General features: G+C 38.2%; 1 protein-coding gene across 2 annotated transcripts in view; it reads left to right on the top strand.

Annotated features, from left to right (window-relative positions):
- Positions 1-992: 992 nt before the first annotated feature.
- The window catches only part of LOC131030460 (ABC transporter G family member 3), an 83,395-nt gene continuing 68,960 nt past the window's right edge, over positions 993-15,427 (top strand). Inside the window, exons 1-2 of one of the 2 annotated variants that reach the window (XM_057961300.2) lie at positions 993-1,897; positions 2,003-2,082. In XM_057961300.2, the coding sequence (XP_057817283.1) occupies positions 1,414-1,897; positions 2,003-2,082 (564 nt within the window). In that variant the 5' untranslated portion in view covers positions 993-1,413. The remainder of the gene's footprint in view (positions 1,898-2,002; positions 2,083-15,427) is intronic. The other variant, XM_057961295.2, reaches the window with a different exon arrangement.

The following is a 15,427-nucleotide window of genomic DNA, read 5'->3' as shown; positions in this document are numbered from 1 at the left end:
AATAAAAATGACTCAACTATTTGATAATTGGAGAAAGTAAGAAACTTTTTATGGGTATGAAAAACAATAACAATTTCTATATTTGAAAACAATATGACAAAATCTCATAAATTTGGTTTATTTACTTGATATCATCATTAAATTCATCACTAAATTGTTAAAATATTTTTAAAATACTTTAACTATAATACTAAATAATTAAAAATGATCAATTTATAAAAAACTTGTTCATTAGTAACTATCCTCTTCCTCACAATATAAAAATTAAATAAATACTTACCATCATATAACACTTGTTTATATTTGCAATAACAAATTTCAACTATTAATAATTAATCTAAATAATTGCTTCCTTATTGTTTGCATATATTTAACCTAGATTGATGTAAGCGATTTTATTCACACTCAAAAGTAAATTCCTAACATCTTTTGTCAATTGTCTTTCACAAATACTTTTAAATTATTTTTTATTTTCAAATTTGAAAACTCTATTATAATGAATATTCATAATATTTTAAAAAATTTCATTATTTTAAAAAGTGATATGTCAAACTTAGATCATTTTTCAAGTTCATAAAGAATACATAAGTCATTCTTTTTCCATTGAAAATTAAAGATTTTGAAGAGTATCTATTCTAACCAAAGTCAACAGACACTTTTTTTAATTGCACTTATAAAAGATTTAAACTTTTAAATAATTATCAAACTTAGATCATTTTTCAAGTTCATAAAGAATACAGAAGTCATTCTTTTTCCATTGAAAATTAAAGATTTTGAAGAGTATCTATTCTATCCAAAGTCAACAGACCCTTTTTTTAATTGTACTGATAAAAGATTTAAACTTTTAAATAAATAATTAATCAAAGACATATATCACCTTCACAACTTCAACCACAACTAATTTTAATCCTATGCACCTTAATTTAAAATGGCCATTCTTTAATAACTCCAAATATACATTTCGGGGGGCATATGGTCCCGTAGTGATTCCGCTTGGATTTGATGGTCTGTCTTCTTTCATTCATGGTGGTTGTGGGGAAAAGTAATAAATGTCACATGAATGCCCATTTAAAGGAATGCCAACTAAATACTGAGGGTAGAGAAGGTGAGGACCCTGACGTTGTATCCTCCAAAACTACCTACTAGACAGACAGTCATAGAGTGATGAGTAGCAGACTTTGTTTATTCCCGCGAGACCCATTTTTTTTTTTTCTTCGCCCGGAGCAAATGAAAGATGACTGTACAAGCGTGTGGCTTTACTTGGTGTGAAATGAGGCTTGACCTGCAGTGCAATAATACTTGGTACTCTTTTTCCAGCTCTAGTATTCAAGAGCAAGTGAAGGCCTTTGACTCTGAGATCTGACTGGCATGTTATCTCGAGAAATGTTGTTTCAGTGATTCTTGTTGAATATAATGGAAGAAATACAATCGTGTACAGACACAAACAGGTCGTCTTCTTCCTCAAGTAGTCCTGCTAGTGCAAATCCATTGCCATCCACATCATATTTCTTTCTGAGGAAGCCAGGCTCAGGTCCCCAGCTCCGCTCAGTTGAGTTTGAGGATTCTCCTGAATGGGAAGACGAAGATGATGTGGAGGCTGACATAGAAGAGGAGGGAGAGGGAGGGGGAGGGGCAGGGGAAGCGGCAGAGCCCTCTGCCTCTGCACACCTGCCAAAACATGGCAATGCTTCTTCCCAGTCGGTCGATGCCTTACAGCCAAATAAAGCTGGAGGAGCAACACTTGTGTGGAAGGACTTGACAATTACAATGCCCGGCAAGAGGAAGTATTCTGACAAGGTTATAAAGAGCTCAACTGGGTATGCATTGCCAGGGACACTCACAGTTATCATGGGCCCTGCCAAATCAGGGAAGTCCACTTTGCTCAGAACACTAGCAGGTTTTTTCTTCCCTTTTAACTCTACCCACAGCCATTTAGTTTGAGAAATCACAATGGATGTGTTTAGAATAGTTGTAAATTAATATATGTTTTTCTCAATTGTAGGATTAGCACCCACTTCTGCCAAAGTTTATGGAAATGTTCTTGTCAATGGGAGGAAATCCAAGTTGGAGTATGGCTCTTATGTAAGTACACCACGAACCTGGTTATACATACTTCAATCTATGCTGTCTATTATAACTTCTTGTATAAGACTATTGGAGAAGCACCGTTTGCATTGCTTTTCTTTGGTGTCTAACTATTGCTATGTAAGAAAGCAGTGAACTCTGTATTGTCTTGTTGAAAATGGATCTAAAATCTTTTTCGCCTCGTGGTTTTATTGTTAAAGTTCTCCTTACGCATGCCCGCTTGTGGAAACAATCATATTTCATTTATATGTAGAACTTTTCCATATACAGAAAAACATGTATCCCACAACATTAACTTGTATTCTGCACTTTTTATTTGCTCCGTATCCAATCAAACATGTTTTTAAGATATCTACCGATCTAAATTTTAACAGCTATCCACGATCATCCGCTCGTTCTACCAAATACTTCTTCACTCTGCTCCTGCAGGTGGAATCAAACAGCACAACACTAATCCAAACCTAGAAACAACGTTATCTTTCCTCCTCACAGCCCGCTGAAACCTGTTTTGTCTCAGCTCTCAAGCTTAACTTGTTTCACTAGCATATCCCATTTTTGTTTTATGCATGGACAAAGCACCATGTCTTCATCATGTATACCAGATAAGCTTATGAATCCTTTTAATCTTCAAATTTTAGAAGAGCATAAACTCTATAAATCAATATCAGCATGGAGTAGTATGCTTTGACCATCCTGGACCACAACATAGAGGAGCGTAATAATAACCAATACCTACTAGTTGAATTTTACGAGAATGTGGCCAAGGAGTTGGGATAAACTCTATAAATCAATATCAGCATGGAGGAGTATACTTTGACTATCCTGGACCACAACATAGAGGAGCGTAATAATAACCAATACTTACTAGTTGAATTTTACGAGATTGTGGCCAAGGAGTTGGCATGGACAGTGAAATAAAATAGTTACCTTTTTAAATTTAATGTCATTTAAATACCTGTATGGTACATGCAAAGGTTTAATAAACTATTTCTCAGAAAGACTGATTACATATAAATATAATAGTAGTTAGGCTTGTACGTTCCAATTACAGTAGTCCTCCAATTTTTGATGTCTTCTTGTTATTGTGAATTGATGTTCCTGCAATTTACTTGCTAACACTGTTAGAGCTTAATCAATCCTAAAGATTTTTTCTGCTCAAAATGTCACATAACACCACTTGAGCATCCTCTTTTGTTTAGGTGATTCTTGCCACCACTAAGCAGCAAATACAGCTGCTACCAGGCTTTTCTAATTCAACACTGCAAATCTTAAATAATTTGGAAACAGTTTGCTCATTTCTTATTCCGATGATTATCCTCAAGATTTTGTTCAACAGATACCGCAGTCAATATCTTTGAAAAAATTTGAAAGGACAACAAACAATAGTCATTCGTAATATTCAGGATGGCAGTTAGAATATCAAGTTGACATATGAGAACAAATTAATAAAAATCAATTGTGTGAAGTTGAAACGGAATCAAGTTGTCCTCGGGCAATTTGTCTTGAAAAGATATCGTGGTATGGTATTTGCTTATTGGGCTGAGCCGATCATCAAAACTAAAGTATGTCATTGCCTCTGCGCTATGTATATGATTGGAATAACTGCATTTGAATAGCTACTGGTTGATCAAGGGAACGAAATTGCCCCTTCTCTCTCTATTGAAAGAAATAAATACCAATTATGCTTACCGCCCCTGGGCTTGGGTTTGTTTGGCCATGCTAATTTAGCTATGGTTCCATTGCAGACAAGTATTAATAGACAGAATATCAATAAGCATTGATGAAGGCTTTTTAATAGAATTAACTAGTTTGGGCTGGTCAATGAACTTTAGTGGTTGTGATTGCTCTATATCAAGGTGTGTATATGTTAGTGTTTCTCCAAGTTTCGGGGATGTAGGGAAGGGGGAATGGATTTCTGGGGTAAAATATTTTTATAGACAGTGGGGGATGGCTATTAAAATGGTAATGAAAATACCTAAAAATAACATAAACAAATTAAAAGAAGCTGAAATTCTAAAGAGTAAGGACAATAACAATTGACTGATTCTTTAATCCATTTGGGGGGCCAATGTTCATAGACATGGTACGTGGTTTATATTGAGAGGTGCCAAGAAAAGAAATGTTGCATAATGCATGGTACATAGTTACTTTGACCAACAAGCTTAGAAATTGGAGCCATCGTGTGATTGATATTTCAGATTCTGCTCCCCTTCCTCTCTTTTGGTGGGTGCAAAACAGCAATGTGCATGGGTTTTAAAAGTTTGCTTTGTGGTTTGATGGACCTTGTTGAGTCACTCATTTATGGTTCTATTTGTTTTAGAATGCTTTTTGTCTTTTTTTTGCTGTTTCTATACATAAAATGTGGGCGATGCACTCAGGTTCTTGGGGATGGCTATGGGATGCTAGGAAGTTCCCAGAAAGACCAAAACAAGGTGGATATCTCAGAGTTATTCCAAATGCTTTCAAAAAAGGGGATAGTGAGTTGATATCCCCAAAACTTTAAATAAAAGGGGATAGGGAGGGGACGTCCCCTCCAAGTTCTCAAGTCCTTGGAACACCACTCAGATCCTGGGGACATGTCCATGGAACACTGGTATACATTGGCACTGACATCTATATGTGCAGTAGTGCATGTGATGAAGGAGAGATGGTTTTGAAATAGTCATCATCATGCATTCCATTCACTATCCAATCAAAGCTACTTGCTGAAACAAATCTAGGGTGTTGTTCAACTTTGTGACAGAATTTGGAGCACCGTGGGAGTCTTTTGAATGGTGATGAATATGGAGTAAGTCCCAACATGAGTAGGGATTGGAGGCAAAAGAGGTTACTCAGTAGTGTCCATGATAGTGCAATGTACGAATTGGAAATGAGATACAGGTGCTAGGAGCAAAGTAGACAATAGAGCTTCCTTTGAAAAATCCAATTACTCAAGAGATACATGGGTGTTGTTCACCTTCTCTATTCATTAAGTGTTAAGAAAGCATCAATATTACCTGTGGAGTCTCCATTTCCCATACCATATACATTGGTTTCAAACATGTTATCATCAATTTTTGATTGAATCTCATCTATGCCATTTGCATGAATCCTAAGAATTAGAGGGGTCCTTTGCTTTGTCTTATTCAACCACACATTGGCACAAGACTTTTTCTATGGCGAATCATCCACAAGGTTGTCCACATTGTTATCCATAAATACAATATATTTTTGATGTATGTTGGAGTCAAGAGGATCTCGACATTCAAGTGTACTCCCTTGTACACTTTCGGTTTTTGCTTTATGGATGACCAAGTACAACATCTTTGGGATGTTTTGAAAAATCCCTGTTCTATCTAATCTTGTCTTTACATCCACCTATTGTTGATTTTCGTGATCAGATTAACAATAATGAGTAGGAAATAATAATGCAGTCACAAGAATTAAAGCACACAAATAGAAAGGGCACACAACACAAGTTTACCTTGGGAAAACCTCCCTCTTGGAGGTGAAAAACCCAGCAACAAGATCCAAGTTTATATTAGACAATATCAGCATACAACTTTGCTTACTGCACTTGAAGCAACATATAAATAGGAACAACGAATTGTCTCAGTGGCAGCGAATCATATCCACAGTCAGCAAATTCACTCCTATGCTCTGTGAATGATCTGCATGATAGCAAATAGCAAATCTCGATAGTGCAGGTAAGTCTATCAAGCTATTCCTTGTGCCCAATTTTGGAATCTTCAGTTTGCTGTTCCTATTTATATGTTGCTTCAAGTGCAGTAAGCAAAGTTGTATGCTGATATTGTCTAATATAATCTTGGATCTTGTTGCTGGGTTTTTCACCTCCAAGAGGGAGGTTTTCCCAGGGTAAACTTGTGTTGTGTGCCCTTTCTATTTGTGTGCTTTGATTCTTGTGACTGCATTATTATTTCCTGCTCGTTATTGTTAATCTGATCACGAAAATCAACATGGTATCAGAGCCCTAGGTCTGTATAGAGATTGCAATCAGATTTGTGCTTCCTTCTAACCTGCTGTTCAAAAGTTTAGTCCCCATGGCTCCTTATATCAGGTCTGAAGATAGGTTGGAAGGTCACACAAATTTCTCTTCTTGGAAGGTCCGGATAATGATGGCATTGAATGATCTTGCTGAATATGTTAGCAAGAATACTAAGGAACCTGAGGGTGCAAGTGAGAAAGAAGATTGGAAGAAGAAGGACTTCCAAGCTCAAAGGATAATAATAGACTCCGTCAAAAATCATTTGGTGCCATCCATCTCCATGAAGAAGTCCACCGGGGAGATGTTCTTTACATTGGAAAAGATGTACGAAGTCAACAATACCAGCTACATCCTTGCCTTAAGGAATCAGCTCTCCTACAAAAAATTAGAGAAAGAAGAACCTGTTGCTGCTTACTTCATGAGAATCTCTGAGCTGAGAGATCAGCTTGCCACCATTGGGAAGAGCATTGAAGACAATGACTTATCTATGACTGCCCTAAATGGTCTTCCTCCCTCTTGGGAACCATTTGTTCAAGGAATTTGTGCCAGAGTTGAGCTTCCTAAGTTTGATCAATTAATGGGAGATTGCATTCAAGAAGAGTCTCGGTTGGCTGCGAAAGGAAAAATTAAGAACCCTCATGATGAGCAACATGTCCTCTTGGCTAAGAAGGAAGGCAGCCATTGGAAGAAAAATGATTTCAAGAGAAATAGAGATTTCAGATTTCGTACCCCTCCTTCAAAGAAAAGACCAAGAGACTTATATCACATCGGATGCTTCCGATGTAACAAGCGTGGCCACTTTGCAAGGGACTGTCAAATTCAGGATGAGCAAGAAGATGCAAACATAAATGAAGTATCAAATCCTCTCAATCGTGAAGATTTCCTCTTTTGATCTATTGGTTTGTTGATCCATCCTTAAGTTAAATTCTGTTTTAGATTTAAGTTTGGTTCCAACTTTAAGTCAGAAATTTGTTGTGGATTTATCTTCTAGATAGGGTTTTAGAGGGAGTCTCGTGACATCTTCAAAATACTCTTTATCTCAGTAGAATGTTATTGCTGGTTTCTAATCATTGTGATCTATTGCTCTAATGATGGAATTGATAAATGTGTTACTTGATTATTGCAAATGTTTTCCTTTATTATATTCTATGTTGAAACAAACAAGTGTTCTGGTTATATTCTATGATACACTGGGTGTATCATCCACCCCCTGTGGAGTGCAAGGTGGCAGTTCTCTCTCACCCTCTGCGGAGTGCAAGGTGAGTCCACCCTCTGCGAAGTGCAAGGTGGTAGTTCTCTTCGCCCTTTGTAGAGTGCAAGGTGAGTTCACCCTCTACGGTGTGCAAGGTGATAGGTTGTTCTTCTTAGTGAAGAAGCTTATGTATGCTCTGCGGTTGTGCATGATTTATGTTGTATGGTTATCAATTATTGCAGGTGAGCATATGGAAAGGTCTTTGTCATCCTCTGCGGATGTGCATGATGAAAGATCATGGTGTTACATGCAATGTAAAGTTATGAAGCGTTGGTTTCATCCTCTGTAGGCATTGCAAGAGAAGATCATGTAAAGGTTCATTGTAAGATAATTGCGTGATCAAATCACAAATTGTATATTGATTGTACTATTAGGGCTGGGCCCTAATCTTAAACATTGTAATTATTCATGCCATGGGATTGTCCATGTGAATATGGTTATGTACTTATTTTCCTCCCTAGTTAAGAGGGAGTCTTAGTTTATTGTAACTTAGTGAGGAAAATAAATAAGGATTCGAATCCTTATAGGGCTGGGCCCTTCTTCTTAATGTAACGTGGAGACTCAGTTGGGCCCTTCTTCTAGATGTAATGTGGAGACTCAGCTGGGTCCTATTCCCATGTAACTTGTAGATTAAGCAATTGATGTCTATAGGGTTGGGTCCTATTCCCATGTAACGTGTAGATTAAGCAATTGATACCTATAGGGCTGGGCCCAAATTTAACGTGTGGACAAGCAATAGGGCTGGGTCTAAAAGGTAACATGGCACATATTGCAAGTTATGTAGGCCCCAAATTGGGCGCCAAAGTGCAAAGTAGAATATGTAAAATAAAGAGAATTGGTTAAGGCCGACTTAGAAGACTTAAACATGAATCTTGTATATAAACAAGATTAATTCTACACAATAGACATATATACAAGATTCACGTTTAAGTCTTATTATTGCAAATTTGTCTCCACAGGAGACTTTACAAATTTGGCTCAGTTATGAACTTTGTCGCGAATCTGCTCCTAGGAAGAGTCAAGTTTTTAACTCCTGAAGGTTTTCGTCTCCAAAAATCATAAATCGTTTATCAAATCCAAAGCATACCCTTGCTACAACCCTACGACCTCCTTACAAAGCCCTCCAGGAAACATCTAGAAGATTAGGCCGATTGGAGAACTTTATTTAATAAAATGACCTTATAATAATATTTTATTCTTTTATTGTTACTTAATGAAATAATTAATATTAAGTCATCATTTGAATATATATATTTGATAACTTAATAAAAATCAATTTAATTAATTGTCAACTTAAAAATTGGGGACACAGTCCTCCCAGCCCAAACATTACTTGTCCTCAAGCAATTCTCTGATGCACCACCAGGATCCCAAACTAGCCATATGAAAAAGACTACATCACTCCGCTGCCCCACTTTGATGCAACCAGTAGTGCTAAAGTCTGCAACTCCGTTATCCTGAATCATTCCTACTATCAAGCTGATTAATGGGTCCCAAATCATCACACTCTCACACCAACAAAAAGTGGAGGGATAGATGTCTTTTATCATGCCACCAATGCCCAATGTCCATCTAAATCTGTATGAATTCCCAAGGATGTGAACAATGATCATTCAAGTGCATAATCAGTCATGACAATACACCATATGCTGCAATTATGAATCAGGACAGCATCTATCTGACTGAGAACCTCACTCCAAGTGACGCAATAAGTACCTCCAATGACAAAGGATGATGGGAGTTCATCAATAAGCCAACCTCCAATAAGAGAAAGATGATACAATCCTCTCCAACTCCTCCAATTAGCTTCTGTCCCCAAAAGACAACCTGAAATCTTTGTGGTTTCATCATGCCATGTACCAAGGCTCAGCTGAAGCTTATCCACTCCAATTAAATGCCACTCAACATGAAGAACATTGATCATGCACACTTCATACACTGAAAATTGAACAGCACCATACTCCAATAATGTATCACGAGGTAGAAGTGTAACAATAGCTTCTCCAAGAGTGTCCACATGCTTAAACAAAGCTGAATTACCAGTGCCCCCATCCACGTACACTCCTTCATAGGCTGGACCAAAAAGTGTAAGCTCTACCATGTGAGCCTGTAGAAGAGATAACTCATCAAACTCTCCATGAATGACCAAAAGCCCAACCAAATCACTTATGCCTCCCTCTACATGAGTAGGTATAACACTACTGACTGATCCACGAAGTGTGTGCTCAACTATCCCATCTTCCTCTATGATTTGAGCCTTCAATGGGTTCTCCAAAAGAAGTAACTCCTGGTCCTCATGATGTATACAAATAGAAATTTCTGAACCATATATCTTTCCATGTCCACACAAATCTAAATGTTCTTCTTGCTTGCTCCACTGAAGAGGATCATCCCCTGTATGTTCTATCTCCATGGCTTCTTCCCTTTGGAAGAAATAGCTATTGAAGATAGGCTTCTGTTCGTTGTCTTGCTTGATCTATATGTTCACAGCATTCCTTGACCTCTTGTAAGTGCTCTCTTCCTTGGGCAGCCAGCAACTTTGCCTCCCTAGCTCTTTGTAGCCATTTGTGTCTTCTCTACATCTTCCCTGCTATAATATACAAACTCAGACCTCTTGTGGCTTGGATCCATAACAAATGCCTCATGTTTGACTCTGAAATCTCGAGTGCCAACATTGGAAGACTCCTTATAACATTATCATCTTCATGTTTAAGGGCTGCCAACCCATGATTCTTCATATGTAAGGGACTGCTGTTCCAAATCAGGTAATCAGTCCTTTCCTCATGCCTTTGTGTCATGTCTTCATAGATTTTAATTACCTAACCCGTTCATGAGTGGATGGTTATCAGCAAGTGCTGGTTCAAGAGATGTGTCCAACTGAAAACCAAATGTACCACCTGTCATAACTTCTGTCCCATGGTTGCAAGTTATATCTTCTTCTTCTCTTCTAAAAACTTCACATTGGGGTCCCGCAAATTCTTCATCCATGTTTCTACTCTTCGCAATCTTCATATTGAGTTGTTGCTCTTTGGATGTGGCTGCTGTAGATGACTGAATTTCTGATTCGGATGATGAAGAATGTGTCAATCTCAACTCCAAACAAAACTCATCGACTTGATTTTCTGATTCTTGAAGGGCCATTTGAGTACTCTTCAAGGTGTCTTCGTTGTCCTCTATCTCATCTTCTTCCAAGGTAGGTTGCTTCTTCATAAGTGGTGGTTTATGAGGTGTATCCAGCTGAAAGTGACATATTCTCCTAGTTGCCCTACCTGCTATGTTTTTTGCCTCCAACCAACTCCATGGTGAAGTATCCATGACAAACCAAACATTATCAAATTGTAGGACCTTCTTGTTAGGCAATGTCTTAGTCTCTACAATCAGTTCTGTAAGACGATTTGCCTCATATGATCTTAACAAGTATTCCTCCAATGTAATCATGTGTACAAAACAAGGGAAATCAATCTCACTATGGGCAGTCATATCTTGCATGTAGTTGGAATCTGAAATTGGGTTGATTCTTGCTTGTCCACATCCTCATATGGCTGAAGGGAACTTGTGAACATGGCTTCATCCTTCTTAGGGGTGCCACATGTTTGGCTAGGGGTCTAAAACTCTAGACATGTTGACTGAATTTTGTCTTTTCCATGATCATTTGTAGGCTGCAAATCACAAGCAAGTAATTCCTCTTTCTTCTCCATCCTTTCTTCAATGATGACTTCTGAGTTTTCTTCTTTCAAGATGTTCCTACTGGCTTTTGCTCTTTACTCTTTTCATTCATTTCAATTTCTCCATCCAACTTGTCTTTAAGACAATACTTTGATTCATCATGCTTAGACACTGTGTCTTTGGTAAAATCCTCAAGCCTTTTAACCTTTCCATATCCACAAGCATCAACTCCCTCTTGAATAGAAACGATTTGACCATCTTTTGACTTTGATCGAGATTCTGATTTAGAATTCATTTGTTCTTTCCTTTTTCTTGTTTAGTTCCTGTCAAAAGATTCGGTGGCTTTGACATCCTCAGGTTCATCTGAGTATTCATCAAAAACTCTGATAATCTCCTCATTCACGGGTATAATATTTCTTGTCAGACTTAGATGTTCTTGGAAGGTTAAAGATCCTTATACTTTTGATAATTTTTGTACCATCTAGTGATTTTAGAAGCTGCAATTTCATTGTCCTTTTCTTCCATACCTGTGATCAATCCAAGTATCCCGCAGGCTAGCAGACTTCTGGCTCTGATACGACAGAAAATTCCCTGTTCTATCTAATCTTGTATTTACATCCAACTATAACTCTACTACATTTCAAACATGCTTGTTTGCCATATTTCTAGTTGAATGTTTTCACATAGGAATGCAGTATTAAACAGAAACAGGGAACAAATTGTAATTTTGATGCCAAAGAACAATAGAAAAAATAAATAATTTGTTGAGCCTTCTTTTTGATAGATATAAATGAAGCTTACATTCCCAATAGCGCCAATATTGTGTTTGCACAACATCAGGATAACAGCAGTAGGAATGGTGCGATTAAAGATTATAATGCCTGCATTGGGAAGCACTAGGCATTTGAAATCATCGCTAGTAACAAATGACGGATATGTCTGATAGCCGCACCTATTTAGAAGAAATCCCATTCATGAGGATAAGAATCGATTCAGCTTTGTAGTCTATTAATATTATAATTTCCTAAGTTATTAATGCTCAATAATGTAATATATTGTAAGATATTGTCATTTTAGTTTCTTATTAGAATCTTTCTATTTTGAGATTCTTTGTAATTCTTTATAATGATCTTCATGATCATTCGTAAATACAACAATCATTTTTACCAAATTACTTTCGTAATATGGTATCGAAGCACTGGGTATTTTCGAAATAATTTTTCAATTAAAAATTTGTCACGATTTTTTTTAGTTTTTTGAAAAATTTCTATGCTTCTTCGAAATTTGCTCCTAGTTCGAGTTTGGTGAGGTTTTTGGCAGATCTCTTGTATTTTTTCTGCGACGCGCAACTTTATCTCGCGATTTATTTCACGCCCTGTGGTTTCTTCCTCGCGCGACCTCGTGCAGAGACTGTGCAAATTAAAATCATGTTGCGTCCTTTTATTTCCGCCCGACGAATTTCTTTCCCTATGTGTGACGACGTTGTTTTGTCTTCCGGTTTTTTCCCTGCTTGCAATCATGCGAATTCACGCCCCTCTTCGTGATTTTAAAATCGTGACGCGTGGTTTTTTTCATCTTTGGTTGCATTTTACAAAAAAAAAAGAAAAATCATGTTCCGGTATTTTTTCTACTATTTCTGACGAAGGGTTTTGGTATTTTGGCTTCCTGGCTCGAAAAACTCTTCTGGGTATCTAATTTTTACTGGCCTAGGGTTTCTGTTTTTCATCTAGGGTTTATTTCAACCACAGATTCCTTGTGGGTTTTTCGAGATCTCAACTGGGTCGTCGTCATATTTTTTTTTGGGTGCATCGTTTTCCGTGCCTCAAATTTCGTGCTAGTGGATTTTAATTATGATTGTAGATTCTTTCTGGGTTTTTCGCAAGGATTTTTGGGTTGTCTTCAGATTTTTCTGGGTCAGTCGGATTTTTTTTTGAAATCTGTGTCAGCCATACTTCATCTGTTTTTTGAAGTCTGTACTTGTATCTGCCTCTGTTTTTTGCATTGGGATTTGTGCTATGTATTCCGTGCTACTGCCTCTTTTGTGTTTTTTTTGTTTTCCGTGCATTGGGAAACGTGCAAGATGGCGTCATTGATCAACTTGATGTTGGAAGGCAGTCAGCGATTTAATGGCAAAATTTATAACACTTGGAAGCAGCGCATGCTGACAATCTTCGAATATCGCCGCCTAGATGATCTTGTCTTGGGAAAAGAATCTTGTCCTTCTGCAGCCGGATTCGATCAAGACAAATTTGATGACCGCAATAGGGAAGTTGTCATGCTTCTCAAGCTCTCTGTCACAGATGACCAGCTACCTTAGATTCCTTTTGGTCAATCAGCCTCAGAAATTTGGAAGCATCTGAAGGAGTTGCATGAGACATCCGACAAAAGCCGAGCGTTCTTCTTGAAGAACTAGTTGTTCTCCATCATGATGAATGAACGCATGTCCTTACAAGAGCATCTCACGAAGATTAAGGACATTCGAGATCAGCTCGACGCTATTGGTCAAAAAATGGAGGAAGAGGATATGGTAGTCATAACCCTCAAAAGTCTACCAAAATCCTACGAGCACTTCATAGAGACTCTCAACATTACGTCTACAAATGTTGATCTGAAATTTCCAGAGTTATGCACCAAAATTTTGCAGCAGGATCGCTGGAAACAATAGTTTGGTAGCAGTGCCACTTCATCCTCCTCTGAGCAAGCCTTTGCAGCCAAATCCTTTCACAAGGATAAAGGCAAATTTGAGTCATCTCAGTTCTCTTAGTCGAAGGGCTCTAGTCAGTCACAGGAAGACTCGAAAAAGAAGAAGGTTAAATGCAATTATTGTCACAAATATGGCCATCTGATTAAGGATTGTCGCAATCGGATAGCTTCCAAACAGCGGAAGCAAGGAGGGTCTCAGCCTAAAGCCAATGTTGCTGAGCACACAAAGCAGAAAGAGTTTGCCTTTTACGCCTTCATGGCTAAAAGACTTGCAGATCATGTGAAATCTTCTGCTTGGTATATTGATTCTGGTGCTTCTCGGCATTTCACTCACCGACATGATTGGTTTACAAAATTCTCTCCCTATACTGATTCAGTTATTTTTGGAGGAGGTGAGGAGTATACAGTTGTCGGCAAGGGCAACGTTCAGATACAGTCTGGTGGGAGGAATCTCATATTCCTCAATGTGTACTACGTTCCTGGCATGGAACTGAACCTTCTCTCTGTGAGTCGATTATGCGACATTCTCCTGAGCTTGATGTCATCTTCAGTGCACATAAGTGTTCTATTGTTGATCGTGCGACACGCACTACAGTTGCTGTTGGTATTGAGGATCATGGTCTTTATAGACTTGTGGATACAGGTGATTCTCTTGAGCATGCCTTCGCAGCAAAATCCTCCTCTATCTCCCGCCTATGGCATCAACGATATGGTCACCTGAACATTCATTATCTTGCTCAGCTTGTTTGGGAAGATTTAGTACATGGCCTACCTGAAATTCAAACTCAGAATCAACGAGTTTGTGATGTTTGTCAGGCTCGGAAGCAGCACAGGACATCATTCAAGGATGGTGACTCATGGCGAGCATCTAAGGTACTGCAGTTGGTTCACGCTGATGTATGTGGTCCAATGAATACTACTTCTGTTACTGGGTGTAGGTATTTCTTACTTTTTGTTGATGATTACAGTCATAAGATGTGGGTGTACTTTCTTAGACAGAAATCAGATGTGTTTCTTGTATTTCAGAAATTTAAGGCCTTGGTAGAAAAAGAGTGTGGTTGTTCTATTATTACTCTTAGGTCTGATAATGGGGGGGAGTTTTGTTCTACTGCTTTCTCCACTTTCTGTGATACACATGGCACAAAATGTCAGTTAACCACACCATACACCCCTTAGCAGAACGATGTTGTAGAACGTCGTAACCGCACCGTTATAGAAATGGCTAGGTCTATGTTGGAACACAAAAATGTTCCTAAGAAGTATTGGGCAGAAGCAATGTTTACTGTAGTCTATCTCCTTAATAGGTCTCCCACTCATGTTGTTAAATGGAAGACTCTTGAGGAAGCCTGAACTGGTCGCAAACCCAGGATTAGTCATTTGAAAGTTTTTGGCTCTCTTGCATATGTTTGGATTCCAGATGCCAAGCGCTCTAAGTTGGATTCCAAGAGTCAGAAGCTCATGTTTACAGGATACAACGACAACCATAAGGCCTATCGGCTGATTGATGTAGACACTGATCGTCTCATCTTCAGTCGCGATGTTGTCTTTGATGAAGATCGAGGACCATTTCAGCTTTCCTCGTCTGAGCAAAATTCTGAGGATCAGCCTTTGAAGGCTTCTGATTGAGGTGTCTGTCTTCCATTTGGTTCACTTGATGGGAGGGATGATGCAGATTCTGTATTTGATGATGCACTACCCGAATTTCCTCCAGATGATGCTAATCTTCCACCTGTTGC

The sequence above is a fragment of the Cryptomeria japonica genome, chromosome 4, assembly GCF_030272615.1.
Source record: "Cryptomeria japonica chromosome 4, Sugi_1.0, whole genome shotgun sequence".
NCBI classification, from domain to species: Eukaryota; Viridiplantae; Streptophyta; class Pinopsida; order Cupressales; family Cupressaceae; genus Cryptomeria; species Cryptomeria japonica.
This window is presented reverse-complemented; position numbering and strand designations above follow the sequence as displayed.